The 23,003-nt window shown below is 35.5% G+C and overlaps 1 protein-coding gene across 1 annotated transcript in view; it reads right to left on the bottom strand.

The window, feature by feature from the left end:
• WDPCP (WD repeat containing planar cell polarity effector) overlaps positions 1–23,003 on the bottom strand; it is a 473,258-nt gene that overhangs the window by 128,699 nt on the left and 321,556 nt on the right. The window contains 1 exon segment of the mRNA XM_030920555.1: positions 14,707–14,809. Coding sequence (XP_030776415.1) covers positions 14,707–14,809 — 103 coding nt within the window.

Here is a 23,003-nt window from a genome sequence, read left to right as displayed (position 1 = left end):
GAGTGCCTATATTGATGGCATAAGTGAAAATTCTACATCTGACCGCCTGTGACAAATGGCAATAAAAATGCATGTGCACACAGTTTATTAAATGTTCCCAAGGAAGAAAGACCTTCCCCCACCCCCTCAGCTGTCATATCTTTTCCAGACACAGTTAGATGCCCTCACACAAGCACACCCACAAAGGTTAATAAAATGGCACAAGTGCAAGCCAGGTGTGCCAATGTCAGGTTCCCCATGATGCCCTGCATGAGGCCAAGACCTATGTGTATTACTGTGTTGTTTTGCATATTCTCTGCCCTTTGTAAAGATACTCATGAAATGTCCAAACAGTCTATATTAAATAATTGTATGGGTAACAGTGATAAGAAAAAGAAGAAGCATTTATATTTATTGCACAGAAAGTCGACCTTTTTGAGAAACAGGACAGTGGTGTAAGTATAAAACATCTTAGAGAGCAGAAGGGTGTTGGAATGACCACCATAAATGACTTGTATAAACAGGAGGACAAACTATTGTTTTATGCTAAAAGTGATTAAGTTAATGAAAAACAGAAAAACAATGCATGCCATAAAGCTAAAAATGAAGATTTTGATCATGTATTGACTGGATTCATCAGTATTGCAGTGAACACATGCCACTTAATGGTATACTGATCATGAAACACACAAAGATCATGATGAACTAAAAATTGAAGGGAACTGAATATTCAATAAGCTGGTTGCAGAAATTTAAGAAAAGATATGGCATTAAAGTTTTATTATTTTCAATTATGGACACATAATAGTTTTATGTATTTATGGGTATATGTGATGTTCGATATAGGGATAAAATGTATAATAAATCAGGATAACTGGGGTATCCATCACCTTAGCACTTACTATTTTTCATGTTAGAAACATTACAATTCTACTCTCTTAGTTGTTTTAAACATGTGTGGTGATAAAGCATCTTCTGATTATAAAGCAGTGGTCAAATTCACTGACGAGTTCACTAAGGTCATCAGAAATAAAAATCTGACACCAGAACAAGTCTATAATATTGATGAAACATCACTGTTTTTGATGTTACTGCCCCAGATGAGACAGCCCCTATATGAATTAAGGATGCTAATGACAGAAGAACTCTGCTGAGATATGTTAATACAGCACGCCTGCATAATTATGAACTTGCTATGATAGGCAAAAGTTTGCATCCTTGCTATTTTCCAGGAGTGAATTTCTCACCAGTCCATTATTATGCTAACAAAAAGGCACGGATCACCAGGGACATCTTTCCTGGTTGGTTTCTCAAACATTTTATACCAGTAGCTTGTGCTCCCTGCAGGAAAGCTGGCCTGGGTGATGACTGCAAGATTTTGTTATTCCTTAATAACTTCTGCTCATCTTCCAGGTGAAATTCTCATTAAAAAATGTTTATGCCATGTATTTTCCCCCAAGTGTGACTTCATTAATTCAGCCATGTGACCAGGGTGGGTATCCTTAGATCACTGAAGAGTAAATATAAAAACACTTTCTTAAAGAGTATCCTATCAGCAGTGAGCTGAGGCATGGGTGCACAAGGTTTTAAAAGGATGTTTAGCATGAAGGATGCCACATATGCTTTTGCCAACACTTTGAACACATGACTGAAGACACAGTTGTGCATGACTGGCACAATCTCTGGCCTGTGATTATGTTCACCGATGATGACAAACAAGGTGATGACTTTAAGGATTCTGTATATCAAGTGAGAGAAAAATGTCTGACCTCCTTACATAAGCAACAAATATACCTTCAGAGTCTATCAGTAAGCTGGAAGAGGTGGATGTTAAAGAGGTTTTTAACATCAATAATGAACCTCCAGTTGTTCATTCATTGACCAATGGTGAAATAGCCAAAACAGTTCTGAATCAAGGTGATTATGATAATAGTGATGATGAAACTGTTAACACTGCAGAAAAAGTGCCTGGAAGTGACATTGTGAAAATGTGTGATGGGTTTATTGAAAGACTAGAGCAGCATGAACAAGAAATCATGTCAGTTTATAAAACCAAAAAGAAATCTGTAAGACAAAAACCTTTGTTATGAGGCAGATAACTCTAAAGGAAACACTTTAAAATGCCATCGAACAGGATTCCTTCTTATCCCTATAGGACCCACTTCCGGACTCTTTAACTGCTGCTGATGTTTTTCTTACCCAGAAAAATAAAATGCCCTATGTAGTAATCTTTTACTCAAAACACAGCATTGTAAGTAGAAGCAGAAAGCTTGCCATTGTTTTTTGTTGCTGTTGTGTAACCGCTGATAACAGGTATCCTGATGATGCTACTGTACTACTTAGTTATCCTGAACACATTGTTTTACTGTAGTAATGGTATGTCATATGTTTACTCTTAAGTACTTACGAATGAATGTGTAAGAAAATGACTGCTTATTGGTAGCATACAAATTCAGTCAGGAATGATGGTGATACCAAACAATCACAGCTTGTCCACATGGGTGGCTGAGACAGTGACACCTTTGCATTCTAATGGTTCAAAGTAGACAGCTTTGTTGCATGCACAAAATTATCAAAAATATTATATAAAATTGCCTTCAGGCTATGTGTGTAAGGTGTATATAAAACGTAAGTGAATTTTGTGTTTAGACCTGGGTACCATCCTCAAGATATCTCAGTAGGTACCTGCAAATATTCCAAAATTGAAAAAAAAAAACAAAAAACAAAAAACACCAAACCAACCCCAAATCCAAAACACTTCTGGTCACAAGCATTTCAGACAGTGAACACTTAGCCTGTAATTAATTACTGATAGAGAAGGACTTATGTCTTAGGGCTGTTCTTTATTTGTTTGGTTTTGTTTTTCACATATAGGCTTTTTGTTACTCATTTCCTCCATTGCTGCCTTCTTTTGTTTTTAGTTGTGACATGTTTTGATTCCCTTCTCATTTCCTTTTGTACATATTCGATAGTTATTTTCTTTGTGGTTATCATAGGAATTATGTATAACATTCTAAAGTTACAATCAATTTAAATTGATACCAAGTTAACCTCAAGCGCATACAAAAACTCTTATAAAGCATTGTCACTGTTCCCCTACTTTGTTATTGATGTCACAAATTACATCTTTATATATTGTGTACCTACTAAAGAGATTTATAACTATTTTTATGCCTTTGTGTTTTAATTCAGGTTGATAATAAGAAGTAGAGTTACAAATTAAAATTATAATAATACTGGTTTTTATATTTGACTGCCCAGTCCTGGACATATAATTCTTGGTTAATCTTTATTTTTCTTCTAGCACTTTAATTATACCTTCTGGCCGCCAAAGCTTCTACTGAGAAGTCAGAATCTTCTATTATTGAGAATCCCTTGTATATGATGAGTTTATTCTCTCTTGCTGCTTGCAGATTTTCTTTCAACAATTTGATTATAAGGTGTCCTTTGGGTTGATTCTACTTGAAGTTCATTGAGCATCTTAGATTTGTGGATCCATGTATTTCCTCAAATTTGGGAGGGTTTTGGTCATTATTTCTTCAAATCATCTTTCTGATCCTTTCTCTGTTCACTGAGCATCTTGGATTTGTGGATCCCTGTATTTCCTCAAATTTAGGAGGGTTTTGGTCATTATTTCTTCATAATCTTTCTGATCCTTTCTCTCTTCCCCTTCTGGGATTCCTGTAATGTATATATTGGTATATTTAATGATGTCCCATAAATCTCGTAGGTTTAGTTCACTTTTCTTAATTCTTCTGGGTCCTTAGAATTGATAATTTCAAATATTGTATCATGAAGTTGGCTGATTTTTTTTCTTCTGCCTACTCAAACCTTGAACTTCTTTAGTAAATTTTTAAATTCAGTTATAAGGACTTTTCAGTTGCTTCAGAATTTGGTTCCTTTTTTTTTTTTTTTTTTTGAGACGAAGTCTCGCTCTGTCACCCAGGCTGGAGTGCTGTGGCCGGATCTCAGCTCACTGCAAGCTCCGCCTCCCGGGTTCATGCCATTCTCCTGCCTCAGCCTCCCAAGTAGCTGGGACTACAGGCGGCTGCCACCTCGCCCGGCTACTTTTTTGTAGCTTTTAGTAGAGACGGGGTTTCACCGTGTTACCCAGGATGGTCTCGATTTCCTGACCTCGTGATCCGCCCGTCTCGGCCTCGCAAAGTGCTGGGATTACAGGCTTGAGCCACCGCGCCCGGCCGGTTCCTTTTTATAATTTCTCTTTTTTGATATTTTCATTTTGTTCTTATGTTTTTTTAAAATACTCTTTAGTTTTTTGTATGGTTTCCTTTTGCTCTTTGAACATATTTAAGGCAGTTGTTTTAAAGACTTTGCCTAGTTAGCAAGATGTCTGTGCTTTCTCAGGTTTAATTTCTACCAATTAATTTTGCTCCTTTGAATGGGCCATGTTTTCCTGTTTCTTTGTATGCCTTGTGGGTTGTGTGTGTGTGAAACTGGCCATTTGAAAAAGCCATCTCTCAGCAGACTAGCTGTGTGCTGGGACAGTCTCACTAATTAGCTAGGTTTGCTCTGAGCATAGGAATTGGCCTGAGGTAAAAGCTTATGGTGTTCTCAGGTCTTTTCTGAAATGTGTGTTGACTGGGCCTGTGTGTGGCTTTCCCAATTCCCCTGTATACATGGCTGCTTTTGAATGCCTTAATTTCTGTAAGAAAATAGCCTGTTGCATGGCAACAGTGATGTCATCTTGAAGCAAAACTGACATGACAGATGTTTGACTCCTACATACCAAGGTGTTCTGCAGCAAGTTCTTTAGACAATGCCTGTAGCATAGCTAATCCCTAATAAAGATGTTTTATCCAGCCTCTACAGTGATCATGAGTTTTGGCAATATAACTCCTCATGAAAACGCTCTCTCCAGTTTTGTCAAGAAAGTCTGAGACATTACCAGCTGCACATGTCTTTACCTCTGATTTTTTTATGTAACTGTGGGGTAACAAGGACAAAGAACTTCCTATTCTGAAATTTTGCTGTATGTCACTCAGAGTGTGGAAGTGAAAGAAGGAAGAAGCTGAGGGGAGAGGAATTTTCCAGGTATGGTAGTCTTCCTTTATCCATGGGGTATATGTTCAAAGACCCCCAGTGGATGCTTGAAATAGCAGATACTATCGAATCTGATGGCTGTCAATTCGAACACCTGTTTGTGTCTTTCATCTGCAAATTTAATGACTTTTCCATTATAACTAAGCACTTATCACACACTGTGGCTGAAACTTTTGCAGTTTGAGGTGCAGCAGCACAACTCATGAATTTGTTTCCTTCTTCACAATTTCATGGATAGAGGATTCATATGTACCATAGATCTTAGCAAGCTCTGCATATGATATCTTTCCTTATTAAGTTGAGAACTTTCACCTTTTTACTCACTGAGAGCACCATAAAGTGCATCTCTTTGGTATATCTGAATTGCCAACATCACTATTCTTGTGCTTTGGAGTCATTATTAAGTAAAATACAGGTTGCTTCAATACAAGCACTGCTACACCATTATGGTCCATCTGATAACCAAGATGGCTGCTACGTGACTTATGGGCAGGTGGCATATACAGTGTGGGTACACTGGACAAAGGGATTCACATTCTGGACAAAACAAAACAGGACAGTATGAGATTTCATCACACTACTCAACAGTGCACGATTTAAAAATTGTGAATTATTTATTTCTGGAATTTTCCATATAATATTTTTGGGCTGTGGTTGACTGCAGGTAATTCAAACCACAGAAAGGAAATTAGCAGATAAGGGAGGACTACTATAATAACAGTATAAATGTTTGAGTTCTTTACCTCTATGAATGATGATTACTATTTTAATAGCTAGTACCTCATGCTAAGCCTGTTAGCAAGGATAAAGATTTACAGTTGTGCAATTAATCTGTAAGTTTCCCCAAGTGAATTATAAAAATCTCAAGTTCAATGAATTTATAGCTCTTGCCTGGAACGAGGACAAAGATGAGGGCTGTATGGTCAAAATTTTTGGAAATGTTCAGATAAATAAATTTGTGATTTCTGAGAACATTTCATGTACCCCAGAAATTTTTAAAGAAATCAGTTTGTCTTAATACATCTTTTAAGTATTTAGCCATATATATTTTATTTTACTGAGTGTTTTATGGCACTATTGTATTAGGGAGTTCAATCCAGGAACTATATCCATAGAAAACTGATTAGAATTGCTATAGAACAGTGGCTCTCAAGTTTTTTGCAGTTTACGGAGCATTTCCACTGTAACCTCATTTCACTGCCTATACAAAAAAGATCTCTCCAAAGTTTATAGAACTAAAGGCCTACAACAAAAAGTTAGCAAGATCTCAAATTAACAATCTAACATCACACCTAGAAGAACTAGAAAAACAAGAATAAACTAACCCCAAAGATAGCAGGAGAAGTGAAGTAACTAATATCAGAGCAGAATTAAATGAACTTGAGATCCAAAAATCCATACAAAGAATGAACAAAACCAAAAGTTTATACTTTGAAAGGATAAACAGGTATGAAGGATCACTAGTTCAATAACAAAGGAAAAAAGGATGATCTAAATAAGCACAATCAGAAATGACAAAGATAACATTATCAGTGATCCCACAGGTATACAAAAGATCCTCAGAAACTAATACAAACATCTCAATGCACACAAACTAGAAAATGTAGAGGAAATAGATAAGTTCCTGGAAACACACAACCTCCCAAGACTGAGACAGAAGGAAAGTGAAACCCTGAACAGAACAATAAACAGTAAGTTATGAAATTCAATCAATAAAAAGCCTACCCATTTTTTTTTTTTTTTTTTTTTTTTGAGACGGAGTCTCGCTCTGTCGTCGAGGCTGGAGTGCAGTGGCATAATCTCGGCTCACGGCCAGCTCCACCTCCTGGGTTCACGCTATTCTCCTGCCTCAGCCTCCCAAGTAGCTGGGACTACAGGTGCTTGCCATCATGCCTGGCTAATTTTTTGTATTTTTAGTAGAGACGAGGTTTCACCGTGTTAGCCAGGATGGTCTCAATCTCCCGACCTCATGATCCACCCACCTCAGCCTCCCAAAGTGCTGGGATTACAGGCGTGAGCCACCGTGCCTGGCCAAAAAGTCTACCAATTTAAAAAAAGCCCCGGACCAGATGGATTTGCAGCTGAATTATAGTAGATGTACAAAGAAGAACTTGTACCAATCCTGCTGAAACTATTCAAAAAATCAGGCAGGTGGGAACTCCTTCTGTAACTCATTCTGTGAAGCCAGAACCACCCTGATACCAAAACCTGGCAAAAACACAATGAAAATAGAAAACCACAGGCCAATAAGCCTGATGAACATATATGCAAAAATGCTCAACAAAATTCCAACACATCAAATCCAGCAGCAAATCAAAAAGTTAATTCACCATGATCAAGCAGGCTTTATTCCTGGGATGCAAGGTTGGTTCAACATATGCAGATCAATGAGCATGATTCACCACATAAACAGAAATAAAAACAAAAACCATATGATCATCTCAGTAGACATGGAAAAAGCCTTTGATAAAATCCAACATCCTTCTTGATAAAAAACCCTCAACAAACTAGGCATAGAAGGAACAGAGCTCAAAGTAAGAGTCATCTATGACAAACCCATAGCCAACATCATACTGAATGGGCAAAAGCTGGAAGCATTCCCCTTAAGAACAGGAACAAGACAAAGATGCCCACACTCATCATTCCCGTTCAAAGTAGTACTGGAAGTCCTAGCCAGAGAAATGAGAAGAGAAAGAAATGAAAGGCATCCAAATAGGAAAAGAGGAAATCAAATTATCTCTCTTTGCTAATGATATGATTCTGTAAATAGAAAACCCTAAAGACTTCACCAGAAGACTCCTAGACCTAGGCATCCAAATAGGAAAAGAGGAAATCAAATTATCTCTCTTTGCTAATGATATGATTCTGTAAATAGAAAACCCTAAAGACTTCACCAGAAGACTCCTAGACCTGATAAATGACTTCTGTAAAGTTTTGGATACAAAATCAACATAGAAAAATCAGTGCCATTTCTATATAACAATAACATTCAAGCTGAGAGCCAAGTCAAGAACATAATCCCACTTACAATATCCATACACAAAATAAAATACGTAGGAATACATCTAACCAAGGAAGTGAATGAACTACAAAATACTGCTGAAAGAAATCACATATGACACAAACAAATGGAAAAACTTCCACGTGCATGGACTGGAAGAATCAGTATCATTAAAATGTCCATATTGCCCAAAGCAATCTATGGATTCAACTCTGTATCTATCAAACTACCAAGGTCATTTTTCATAGAAATACAACAAAAACCATTCTAAAATTCATATGGAACCAAAAAAGAGCCCAGATAACCAAAGCAATCCTAAGCTTAAAGAACAAAGCTCGAGGGATCACCATTACCTAACTTCAAACTATACTACAAGTCTTCAGTAACCAAAACAACATGGTACTAGTACAGAAACAGATGCAGAGACCAATGTAACAAAATAGAGGACACTGAAATAAAGCCACACACCTACAGGCATCTGATCTTTGACAGTCAAGAAAAGAAACTGGGAAAGGATTCCCTATCCAATAAATGGTGCTGGAATAGCTTGCTAGCCATATGTGGAAGAATGAAATTAGATCCCTACCTTTTACCATATACAAAAATTAACTTAAGACTGATTAAATAATTAAATGTATGACCTCATACCATATAAGAATCCTAGAAGAAAACCTAGGAAATGTCCTTCTGGACATTGGCCTTGATAAAAAATTTATGATTAAGTCCTCAAAAATAAATGCAGCAATAACAAAAATTGACAAGTGGGGCCTAATTAAACCAAAGAGCTTCTGCACAGCAAAAAAAAAAAAAAAAAAAAAAAAAAAAAAAAAAACTATGAACAAAGTAAACAGACAGCCTACAGAATGAGAGAAAATATTTGCAAACTATGCTATGCATTTAACAAAGAACTAATAAGCAGAATCTATGAAGAACTTAAAATCAAGATAAAAACAAGTCCATTAAAAAGCATGCAAATAACATGAACAATCGTTTCTCAAAAGCAGACATATAAGCAGTCAACAAACATGAAAAATGCTCAATGTCACTAATCAAAGAGATGCAGATCAAAACCACAATGAGATACCATCTCACACCAGTCACAATGGCTTTTGTTAAAAAGTCAGAAAATAACACATGCTGTGAGGTTGTGGAGAAAAGGGAATGCTTATACACTGCTGGTGGGAATGCAAATTAATTCAACCACTGTGGAAAACAGGAGATTTCTCAAAAACTGAGAACTATCATTCAACCTGTTGATCCCATTTATGGGTATATACCCAAAGGAAAATAAATTGTTTTGCCAAAAAGACACATGCACTTGTATGTTCATCACAGCACTACTCACAATAGCAAAGACATGGAATCAACCTAGGAACCCATCAATGATGGATTGAATAAAGAAAATGTAGTATATATACACCATGGAAAACTATACAGCCATAAAAAAGACTGAAATCACATCTTTTGCAGCAACATAGTTGTAGCTGGAAGACATTACTGTAAGTGAATTAACTCATGAATAGAAAACCAAATACCACATATTCTCCTATGTAAGTGGGAGTAAAGCATTAGGTACACGTGGACATAAAGAGGGGAATAATAAACACTGGGGACTAATAGAAGGGCAAGGAGCAAGGGCTGAAAAACTACTTCTTGTGTACTGTTGCTTACCACCTGGGTGATGGGGATCATTCATACCCCAAATCTTAGCATCATGCAATATACCCATGTAACAAACCTGCACATATGCCCCCTGAATCTAAAATAAAAGTTGAAATTATTAAAGAAAAAAGCTTCTAAAAAAATTCACCAAGAGTAGTTTCTCCTTTAGAGATAATTTGGGAGGACCAAATAAGGTAATGTTTATTACAGTACTTAACATAGGACACTATATTAATATAAACTTTAAAAATTAAACGTTTAAAGATAATTGTATATTAATATGCAGTTGTAAGAAATAATGGAGAGGTCCCATGTCTCTTTTACCCAGTTTCCTCCAATGATAGTATTTCACAAAAATTTAATACAATGTTACAACCAAAATGTTCACATCAATACAGTCAAGATTAATGTAAAATTTTTAAGTTGTAGGAAGTGTTACATATGCCATATATAAATAACTGGACATAAAGTACTATTACATGTTCAAATGTATCCTTTCTAGAATGCTTGACATTTAGGTATTAGGTCAAAATAATCTAGCTATCAAAACTAGGCAGAGATACTGAAGTAAAACCATTTACAGACTGATCCCTCATGAATGTAAATGCCAACATTTAAAAATAGTAAATGAAATCCAGGAATATGTAAAAATACATCATCACAATTAAGAAGTATTTATTCTGGAATGTAAGGTTTGCCATTTGAAAATCAATGCAATTCACTATATTAATAGAACAAAGGAGAAAGATCATGATAATCTTGATAAGCACAGGAAAAGTATTTGATAAAATTTAATACCTATTCATGATAGAAACTCTTAGCAAACTAGTTTATTGAAGGGAACTTTATTAATATGTATGAAAGTTTTATTAAAAACCTGGGGAAAATTTTATGCTAACTGGTGAATTATTGAAAGCTTTCCCTAAGAATCAAGAAACAGAAAATAATGCTGGTCACAACTTCTACTTATCTTTACACTAGAGCTTCTAGTCAGTACAGTAACAAGGAAAGAGAAGTAAAAGGCATAAGAACTAGAAAGGAAGGAATTTAAATGTCCTTGTTTGCTGATATGGTTTGGATGTTTGTCCCCTCCAACTCTCATATTGAAATGTAATCCCCATGTTGGAGGTGGGGCCTCGCGGGAGGTGTTTGGGTCATGGAGGCAGATCCCTCTTACATGGCTCGGTGCCCTCCCCATAGTAAGAAGTGAGTTCTTGCTCTGTTAGTTCACATGAGAGCTAGTTGTTTAAAGGAGTTTGGGTCCTCCTATTCTCTCTCTCTTTCTCCCTCTCTCACCATGTGATAACGGCATCTCCCCCTTTACCTTCTGCCATGATTTGAAGCTTCCTGAGGCCTCACCAGGTGCAGATGCCAGCACCATACTTCTCACATAGCCTGAAGAACCTTGGGCCAAAATAAACCTTTTTTCTTTATAAATTACTCAGTCTCAGGTATTCCTTTATAGCAATGCAAAGAGACTAACATATTTCCAGATGACATGATTGGGATGCAGAAAATTCAAAAGAATTTACAAACTGTTGGCATTAATAAGTGAATTTAGCACTTATTGCTGGATATAAGGTCAATATATATAATAGTCAATCATATATATACCAGAAATAAAACAGAAAATGAAATTTTAAAATAAGATTACCACATACAAAGGAGAAAAAGAAATACTTAAATCTAAAGGAAGATGTGGAAGACCACTACTATGAAAACTACAAAACATTTTTCATAAGAAATAGAGAAGACCTAAATAAATGGAGGGATAGATCGTATTAATGGATTGGAAAACAATATTATAAAGAAATACATTCAGCCTAAATATATCTATGAGTTAAATGAGATTCTAACTAGAATTTCAGCCCCCACTTTTTTTTTTTTTTTTTTTTCCCTTGAGTCAGGGTATAAGTTGATTTTGCGATTTATATGGAAAGATAGACAAGTCCATCTTAAAGAACAAAGCTGGGCAATCTGCACTACTAAATAATAATATTGACAGCCAGAGTTGCTTAAAGCAGTGAGATATCTGTGCAAGTATAGACAAACAGTAATAAAATAGAACATGGTCCAGAAACAGCCTATATATTATACTGTCACATATACAAAATTACAATACCTTTTCCACCAGAATGGCTAAAATGAAAAAGAGAGACAGTATCAAGCATCAGTGAGGATGGCCAAAACTGGAACTCTTACGCACTACTGGTGAGAAGGGAAATTGTTAACAACCACTTTGGAATACTGGAAGTAGGTACTAAGGCTGCATATCCTATGTCACAGGAATTCCACTTCTAAGCACAGTTGAACAGATCTGCCTACCTATGTCCATTAAAAGACATACACACAAGAATGTTCATAGCAGCACTATTCACATTAGCCCCAAACTTGAAACAACCCAAATATCCATCTAAAGCAGAATAAATTGAAGTACATTCATGCATTGGAATACTGTTATACAGCAATAAGAGTGGAAGAATTATAACTATATGCAACAATATGAAATATTCTCAGATTTGTAATGTTGAATAAAAGGAGCCAAATACAAAAGAATATAGGTTTGAATCCATTTAAAGTTTGAAAAAAGGCAAAACTAGTCAATAATGTTACAAATCTGGACAGTTGGGCTGAGATTATAGCATCTTGAAGTGGGTATAGGAAGGCTTCTGGGGTCCTGGTAACATGTTACTTGGTCGGGATACTCTTTACAAGGATGTGTTCCCTTTGTGAAATTCATTGAGTCACATGCTTATGTTTTGTGCACTTTTCTGTATGCATGTTAGACTTAAATAAAAAGTTTTAAAAATTACCAAATTGTTCAGATTATCATCATCCAGCTTTTCCTTTGGCAACTCTTGCTTTTAACTATGGTGACAGTATTTATGTCTGATGCTTTTTTACAGACTCTCCCATGTAAATGGAACTACTCTTTCGCTGTCTTACATAATTTGGCTCCTTGCTTGCATCAAAGAACCACTTTGAAAGCCAAAAATTTAATAACTTTCAGCTTTGGGATAAGTTTAAGAGAATAATTGAATTAAATTGAGGGAATTTGAGAGAAAATTAGCTTTCCCCAGCATGATGTGGGCTGCAAAAAAGAACTAGGCAGAGACCATGATGAGGAAACCAGAAATTCTTTGCTAATTCCATTTGGAATTATGAGTGAGAATCACCCAGTTTTCTGCAGCAAACTAGAGTAGAACATTCATGTAATAGGGCAATGTCTTGAAAGTTACTGATGTTATTTAATAGTATCTTTGTCAAAACATATTAATCTAGGTCAAAGTCTGAGGCCTGAGACAAGACTGAGAAAAGAGAAGTCACAGGGTATCACTGAAAATATATTTGCTAGAAATGACGCAGGGCTCAAAGTGGGTACACTAAGCTTTCTGGCTAGGAATTATCCGCTGGCCACAGTAACCTCATCAGAGAATATACAGGAAATGAGATGCATTTTGGTGAATCGGGGAGTTTCTTTGTTTTGCTGAAATTTTGTGATAATCTCTTCACATTCTCTTTCACTGTTACTATTTTTAGATAGCTTTAAAATGCAAAGATGGCCTTCATGATATCTGATATACTGGAAGAAAAGGCAGGGTACAGGACAGCTAAGGAAACTTCCCAGAAAACTGGCTATGACTTAACTTCCTACTGTGTTTTCCCAAATGGCTAGAGGGATGGGGATGGAGGATATTTCCCCATCATATAACATCATCATTTCTATAAACATGGTATGCTTTCATCATTTAGTTAGAAGTGACTTCTCATAGCAAATATAAATTGTACTTACTTCACAGAGTTGTGGTGAAAATTAGTTATCTGTAACTTAGCATTCAATAAATATTAGGTGCTATTAGTAGTAGTAGTACACACATTAATATCCCCCCCTAGCAAGTAACAAGATATAGTGATAGGTCAATTACAGTTATTCTTATCCAATACTGCATTAACAGTGAGTATTCCTTATCCATTAGAAACAGAGATATGAAAGTGGTCTAATCAATTTGGAACTCTTTCAGGATGGGGGAAGGAGAATGGAATTATCTTGCTAGTACCTGTCAGCCCTGGTATTCAGGTTTAGAGCTACCCTGCTGGAATGGCTTTGAGTCCTTCAGTACCACCTTGAAGATTAGATCTATGTGGTGGTGTCAGAAAGAAGCTGACAATTGGTCCCTTTGGCTGCAAACAGCATTACAAAAACAATGCACAAGATCTGTCAGTGGAGAGGCTTGTATAAGATTTTTTCAAGCACTTACAAAATGGAAATCTTTTTAAAACTTGTTTCAGAGGAGTTCCACAGAAGAATGAATTCTAGTACAATCCTGAGGGTTCTTTGCCTAATTTAAGAATAATAAATACTCAGGAAGAAAAGGAATTGGATTTCTAAGTATCAATATTGCTCAATTTAGTGGCATTAGATAAACTGAGGTGAAAAAAAGATGTTAGTGTTAATATTACAATACTTTTTATAAACTTTCATTTTTTATGTTATAAAATTTAAAGGAACTTTTAAATTCATTCTAAGGCTTCTGATCTGTCTTCTTTAGAATACTACAGTTTAAAATGATTCTAGCAGCTTCTAAACAAAAACAGATCACCCATCAAACCCAAAATCCCATATGAAATACTTTGCCTGATATAGAGAGAATTCTTTTGAGAAATGACATGTCTGTGTATAAAGGATTATATAAATTTCTGTGTTGGTTAATTTTAATAACAACAGTATGATAATACTCACAAAATCTTATGAAAAGAATATCCTTTTGACTTTTTGCTAAATGACAATAGTAATCACTGATTAGAAATTTTCACATAAACACAATTCCAACTTGTGTATCAATACTGTGCTGTTTGTCAAGGCTTAATTCTTCTTTTTATAAGGCACTGTCTTTATAAACAAAGTAATTCAAATTAACCAACCATGTCCTCCAAACATAAATAGAAATGATACTAACTATTGATTAAAATAAAAAGCACTTAAAAATAGCATTAGTTCTTACCAACTCCAGAGGTTATTGATTCTGCATCAATGTCACTAGCTCTTTTTCTTGCCACTTCAGCTAGTGCCAATTCACCTTTATCTAGTGCAAGGTAATGAATATCCTGAGGAAATAAAGCAAAATAAAAGATTGATTCAAAATGAATCTTGCTCAAATTACAAAGAGGATTTTGAAAGAAACTTATTGTTCAGATTACAAAATAGAAAGTTTGTAAATATTCTTTTCTGTATTTTAAGTTTCTTAGTTTTCTAGTATAAGCAAATTTTTCTGAATTGGAGATCACAGCTATAACTAAAGGCAAGTATTTAAATAAATTATTTTAAGCTGTGAGGGAAAATACAAGTTTTTAATAAAGTCTATGACATACTCAGTTTTGTCAGGGAATAAAAAATGTTAATTGCTATTTTTCTTTTGTAAGACATTAATATCCGAGGGTGTGTCTTCAGATTTTAATTGTATATTATGCTAAGCACAATACAAGGGATACTAAATAGATTGGTTGCTGCGTCTGGCATATATTTGTTATTATTAATATTACTAGTATTTTGAAATAAAGTAATTAGTACCGACTAAGTGCTGGGCACTGTTTTGGACTATGGCGGTCAATTATAATACCATATCTCAAAAAGCTGTATGCCCAGTGGGGAGAGAGACCATTGTAAACCAATAGTTAATTACAAAAAAGTATGATAGATTTTATAGCACGTACGTGCAGGGTGCTGTGGAACCAAAGAGGAGGAACTGATCTCTGATGGTAGTCTTGAAGAGTGAGTAAGAGTTACTATAAGAGGGGGAAAATGGAGAAAAGGTGACGGAATGAATGACGTCTGGTGCAGATATGCAGAGAAGCCTGAGAAAACACAACTCTCAGACAATGGCAGATCTTTCGATATGGAAGGAGTGTTGGATGTGTAGGAGAAAGCAGTGAAAAGTAATACTGAACAAGTGGAGTCACTAAAAAGGATTTAGATCTCTTTTTGCTATGCAGAATGATTGTTGGAATGAAAATTTTATTGAAATAAACATGGGGAAAGAATATGAACAACCACTTACAGTGAAGAAATAAATATAAATGGCTTATAATCATTAAAAGATATGTGACCTTATGTAAATAAATGCAAGCTGAAAAATGTAATTTCAAATTGGATAAATCTTTAAAAGTAAATAATAATTACAAGTTGCAAAGTTTTGGGAAAACAGGCATGTAACACTTACTGGGAATATAATTAGTTAAGATTTTATTTACTTTTTGAGACAGAGCCTCACTCTGTTGCCAGGCTGGAGTGCAGTGGCATGATCTCGGCTCACTGAAACCTCTGCCTTCCCAGTTCAAGTGATTCTCTTGCCTCTGTCTCTTGAGTAACCAGGATTACAGGCATGCACCACCATGCCTGGCTAGCTTTTGTATTTTTAGTAGAGACAGGGTTTCACCATGTTGATCAGGCTGGTCTTGAACTCCTGACCTTGTGATCTGCCCACCTCGGCCTCCGAAAGTGCTGGGATTACAGGTGTGAGCCACTGCACTAGCCAACGGTCAGTAAGCTATGGCCCATGGGCCAAATCTAGCCTGCTTTTGATACAGTCCTCAAGAATGGTTTTTACATTTTTAACAGTTGGAAGAACTGTGCTCAATCACTGCTATGGAACACTGAGTGGCTTTGAAATTAGCTTTTGCTGCAAATTTGAAAAGGTTTCAAGCTAAAGTTACAAAGTAAAACAGTGCTTATATGTGAAACTTATATGTGAAACATAATGTGATAAAGTCATTTCAATGAGAACATTGTTTGAATTGCAAGTAATGTCAGGCTGCACCACATACTTCCTGCACTGTCGAAAGGTTTTTTTTTTTTTTTTTTTTTTTAAATCATCTCCATTCCTACACAAATTTTCAGCAATATATTTTCTGATTTCAAATTACAGCAGTGTTTTTCAGACCTTGGTGCAAGTGCAAAGGAAATTTACATATTCCAAAATCTATTTAACTGTGCAATTGAGGAACTTTAATTGGAAGTGATTTGCAATGTAATGACATGCTAAAAGGCATTCTAGCCTTTTAGCTAATAGAATTCTAAAAATGCCTGCCAGTCTGTTGAATATACTCAATTAAAAGCATATACTCATGGATTGATATCAGTATTTGGCAGTACTTATATATGTGGAAAGACATTTTCAAAGGTGAAATATGTAAAATCTCATTGTAGATAAGCATTAACAGATGAACGTTAGCTAAAGATTTTGATAGGAAACACCAGCTTTCAAACCCAATTAAGTGAAATGTTACCTCCTCTGAAAAGGATTCCATTCTTCACATATGTAGAGCTATATCACAAAAATTGTACTCTTTTAATTTCATCAATAAAGATTTATGGAAATTTTGTCTTGTTATATAAGTACCTACATAATAACTTCAGTTTTGCCTCTTGGCTCACAAATCTCTAATATTTGCTATCTGGCCCTTTGTAAAAAAGTTTGCTGGACCTGTATTTTAACAATGTATCATAATTTAAAATATACTTTTGGTAAATCTTCCTAAGGAAATGATGGGACAGTATCCAAGATTGGTAATTAAAGCATTGTTTATAACAGTGAAAAACTGGAGGCAACTTAAATGTACAATCAAAATATTATGTGGTTTTTAATTTTTAATCCAAGAATAGCATGATACTTTAATAATATTCTTATATTCAGAGAAGAATTTGGTAAGTTGAAAATATATACTTTTTTCAACTTTGCTAATATTTAAGATTTTTACATCTACGCTCTTAAGAATAGTCTGTGACTTTGTTTACTTGAACTGCCCTTGACTGGTATCAAGATTACACTGGCCTTATAAAATGAGCTAGGTGGCTTTCCCTGTTTTCTGTTCTTTGATAAAATTTGTATTTATTATTGAAAGCAAAAAATATGCAATACATTTGAGAGGACATTACCAACCATTACTAAAGAACATAAATGAACATCTGATTAAAATACAGACATACACGTGCTTATATCTAGGAAGACCATACATTTATAAAGATTTCAATTCTGACCCCATATATTCTGTAAAACTCAGTGGAGTTCTAATCAAAATCCCCTCAACTTGATAAATTGATCTTAAAATTAATATGTCAAAACAAATGGTGAAGAATATCTAAAACTTATTCTAGTTAATTTTAAAACTATAGAACACAGATATACAGCCATATAAACAAACAAAAAAAAATACTCATATATAGATGGTTCTATTTGTGGTACCATTATGAGTACTTTATGTTTAGAAGTAAGTGTGGGCTATAAGATCTGTGGTCAACAAATTATTTCTGGAACGTTTTCTGTTTCTCATTTATGCATTCTTCCTTAATTCTCTGATTTCTCCCCTGTATTAAAAAAAATAGTTCTAGGGAATTGGGGTCATCGATTTGAAGAAGGCAAATTAAAACATAAAAATAAAAGAGATCGTGTTTTACTTTGCCCAGGCTAGATTCAAACTCCTGGGCTCAAGTGAACCTTCTGCTTCAGTCTCCTGAGTAGGTGGGACTACAGGTGCTGGCTAAGAGGGCAAACATTAATAGTTCTTAAATTGATATTATATCTCTCCCATGAAAGTTTTAATTTCATAATCTGTTTGGAAACATGCTATGCAGTCCATTTATTTGCTCATTCACCTGTGGACCTCCTCATTATTCATATATTTGAATATGGACTTAAGCAAAATGCATTCAAGAGTATATCTCTATAATTCCATGCCCCTTAGTCTGACAGAGTTAATTAAGCTTTAGGATCTGGTGAAAGACATATCTAGTATCTATATCACCTCTCAAGTGGCTATCTTCTGACTTTGTTTAATAATTTTTGACAGATTTAGCCTAGGAATTTAGTTTAAATGTTGGATTTACACAATTAAATGCTATCGTATGAATGTCCCACCAAAACACATGTTGAAACTTAATTGCCAGTGCAATGGTATTGGAAGGTGGGGCCCTTAAGAGAGGATTAGGTCATGAGGGCTCCGCCATCATGAATAGATTAATGCTGTTATCACAGGAGTGGGTTAGTTATCAAAAGAATGGGTTTGTTGTAAAAGTGAGTTTGGCCCAATTTCCTTTCTCTGTCTCATGTGTTTACTCTGACTTCCACCCTTCACCATGGGATCACTCTTACCAGATCCCAGCACCAAGCTCTTGGACTTCCCAGCCTCTAGAGCTGTTAACTGAATAAATCTGTTTTCTTTATAAGTTACCCAGGCTGTGGTATGCTGTTGTAGCAGCAGAAAACAGATTAAGACAACAAATATCTGGGAAATGGTTATAGTCTAAATGAATCAATAAAATAAAACCCATTTGGCTGTATATTTCATTTTTACGTCCTTTACCTGGGTAGGCTAGCACATACAGGAATAATGGACATGGAGTAAGCTCATTGAGACTAATGCTAAGGTACTGTTAAGTCTAAATATACTGAAGAAATTGCAAGCAAGTGGCCCACAAGCAGGGTAGTCATACTCATTGTAACATTAGTTTTAATCAACAGATATTAGCTAATCAAAAATCATTCCGCAAATAACTATGCAAAATTTACTGTGTGCCAGATACAGAGATGAATTTTCCATGAAGCTAATGAAGCTTAAGCTTCATTACCTCTTACTTGTAGAAGTCCTTTGTGGTATCTAATTTTGTATCTGAAAATTTAAATTCTTTTTCTTAAAAAAAAATTCCTCAAATTATATCAGCTTCAGGCCCTGTAAAACATGGATGTACCCCTGGCCAGATGCCTAGCTATCATGGTTCTAACAGACTAGTGGACTATGTTACTATATGTTACTTGTTTAGAATCACTTGTCTGGAAGACCCAACTATATGCTGTACATACGAGGCTCACTTCACCTCTGAGGACACACAGACTCAAAGTAAATGGATGGAAAAAGATATTCCATTCAAATAGAAACGGAAAGATTGGAGATAGGTATACTTCCATCAGACAGGATATACTTTTAGTAAAAAGGCTGGGCACGGTGGCTCACACCTGTAATCCCAGCACTTTGGGAGGCCGAGGTGGGTGGATCACGAGGTCAGGAGATCGAGACCATCCTGGCTAACATGGTGAAACCCCACTATGAAAAGAGAAAAAGAAGGTCATCTTGTAGTGATAAAGGGTTCAGTTCATCAAGAAGTTATAACAATGGTAAATATATTTGCAGTAAACATTGGAGCCCATGAATATATGAAGCAAATATTAATAAGTCTGAAGGGAGAGAGAGATTGCAATACAATAATAGTAGACTTCATTAACCCCACTTTCAACACTGGATCATCTAAAGAAGAGAAAATCAATGAGGAGACATCAATTTAAACTACAATTAAAAAGGGGGACCTAACAGATATTTTACAGCATTAGCATCCAACAGAAATAGAATATAAATTCTTTTCCAGTGTACATTGAACATTCTTCAGAACATATTATATGCTGGCCCACAAAACAAGTCTTAACAAATTTAGGAAGACTGAAATCATGTATTTTCTGACCACAATGGCATGAAACTATAAATCAGTAATAGGAACAATCTTGGAAAACTCACAAATAGGTATAAATGAAGCATCTTTCTGAACAACCAATTGGCCAAAGATGAAATTTAAAAATACCTTGTGACAAACAAAAATGAAAACACAATATACCAAAACGTATAAGATGCAGCAAAAGTAGTCCTAAGAGAGTGAGTATATGGTAAAAAGTGCCTACTTCAGAAAAGAATATCTCAAATAAACAATCTAACATTACACCTCAAGGAACTAGAAAAAGAAGAATAAGCCCAAACTTGGAAGGAAATAATAAAGAGAAAAAAGAAACAAAATAGATACTAGAAAAATAATAGAAGAGATCAAGAAAACTAAAAGTTGGTTTTTGAAAAGATAAACAAAACTGACTAACCTTTCAGTAGACTAACAAAGAGAAAAAGAGAAGATTCAAATAAAATCAGAAATGAAAGAGGAGACATTATAAGTGTATACCACAGAAATACAAATAATCACAACATACTACTAGTACTATGAACAACTATACACCAACAACTTGGATAACCTAGAAGAAATGAATGAGCTCAAAGAAACATGCAGTCTACTAAGAATAAGTCAGGAAAAAAAGAAATAGAAAATCTGAACAGACCAATAATGAGTAAGGAGACTGAATAAATAATCAGATACGCCTAGGATCTGATGGTTTCACTGCTGAATTATATCAAACACTGAAAGAAAAAGTAAAAGCAATCCTTTTCAAGCCCTTCCAACAAACCAAAGAGGACGTACTTCCAAACTCACTGTGAGGCCAGCATTACCCTGATACCAGCCAGACAGAGACACTACAATAAAAGAAAATTAATTACAGCCCGATGTCCCTGATGAACACAGATGCAAAAATACTCAACAAAATACTATCAAACCAAATTCAATGGCACATTAAAAAAGATCATTCACCATGATGAAGTGGCATTTATCCCAGAAATGCAAGTATGGTTCAACATATATAAATCAATGTGTGATACATGTATTAACAAGATAAAGGACAAAAACTGCATGACCATCTCAATAGATATAGAAAAAGCATCTGACAAAATTCAACATCTGGTCACGATAAAAACTAAAAAAATATGGAAGGAATATACCTCAACACAATAAAGGTCATATATGATAAGCCCACAGCTAACATCATACTCATTTGTTAAAAGTTGAAAATTTTTCCTCTAAGATCAGGAATAAGACAAGGATATCTACTCTTATCACTTGTATTCAACACAGTACTGGAAATCCTAGCCAGTGCAATTATACATGGAAAAGAAATTAAAAGTATCCTTATAGGAAAGGAAAATGTGAAATTCTGTTTGCTGATGACACAATCTTACAGAAAAAACAAAAAATTGGCCGGGTGCAGTGGCTCACGCCTGTAATCCCAGCACTTTGGGAGGCCGAGGCGGGTGGATCACAAGGTCAGGAGCTCGAGACCATCCTGGCTAACATGGTGAAACCCCGTCTCTACTAAAAACGGAAAAAATTAGCCGGACCTGATGGCGGGCGCCTGTAGTCCCAGCTACTCGGGAGGCTGAGGCAGGAGAATGGCATGAACCCGGGAGGCGGAGCTTGCAGGGAGCCGAGATCGCGGCCACTGCACTCCAGCCTGGGCGACAGAGGGAGACTCGGTCTCAAAAAAACAAAAAACAAAAACAAAAACAAAAAATTGTTCGAACTGATAAATTTGCAGGTTGCAAAACCAACATGTGGTTGATTTTGCAGCTTATAAAATCAGTAAAGTTGCAGGTTATAAAATCAACATACAAAAATCAGTACTCGTTCAATAGACTAACAATGAATTATCCAAAAAATAAGAAAACAATTCCATTTATACTAGCACCAAAAAAGAAAACACGTAGGAGCAAATTTAACCAAACAGATGAAAAACCTATACACTGAAAACTATAAAACACTGATGAAAGAAATTAAAGAAGACACAAATAAATGGAAAGATATTGACTGGGCGCAGTGGCTCACACGTGTAATTCCAGCACTTTGGGACACTGAGGTGGGTGGATCACGAGGTCGGGAGTTCAAGACCAGCCTGGCCAAGATGGTGAAACCCCGTCTCTACTAAAAATACAAAAATTAGCTGGGTGCGGTGGCAGGCGCCTGTAATCCCAGTACTCGGGAGGATGAGGCAGGAAAATCATTTGATCAGTGGGTGGAGGTTGCAGTGAGCCCGAGATCACTCCACTGCACTCCAGCCTGGGCAACAGAGTGAAACTCTGTCTCAATACATACACACACATACACACATACATAAATTTAAAAATAAATAAATGGAAAGATATCCCTTATTCATGGATTAGTAGAAACAATAGTGTTAAAGTGTTCATACTACCCAAAGTAATTTACTAATTAAATGCAATTCCTATCAAAATTCCAATGTCTTTTTTTTTTTAAGCAAAAGAGAAAAAACAGTCCTAAAATTAATATGGAACCAGATAATACCCTAGAGAGCCAACAATCTTGCATAAAAGGAACAAAGCTGGAGGCAACACAATAACTTCAAAATATATTATAAAGCTGTTGAAACAAAGCAGCATGGTACTGGTATAAAAACAGACACTCTGAAGAATGGTACAGGATAGAAAGCCCAGATATAAATCCAAGTATTTATGGTCAGTTGATTTTCAACAAAGTGGCCAAGAACATGCAATGGGGAAAGAACAATTTATTGTCCTTTCCAATGTATTTAATAAATGGTGTTGGGGAAACTGGATATTCATGTGCAGAATAATAAAATTGGACCCT

This window comes from Rhinopithecus roxellana, chromosome 17 (assembly GCF_007565055.1).
Source record: "Rhinopithecus roxellana isolate Shanxi Qingling chromosome 17, ASM756505v1, whole genome shotgun sequence".
Taxonomy (NCBI): domain Eukaryota; kingdom Metazoa; phylum Chordata; class Mammalia; order Primates; family Cercopithecidae; genus Rhinopithecus; species Rhinopithecus roxellana.
Note: the sequence above shows the minus strand (reverse complement) of the source record. Positions and strands in the feature narration are given on the sequence as shown.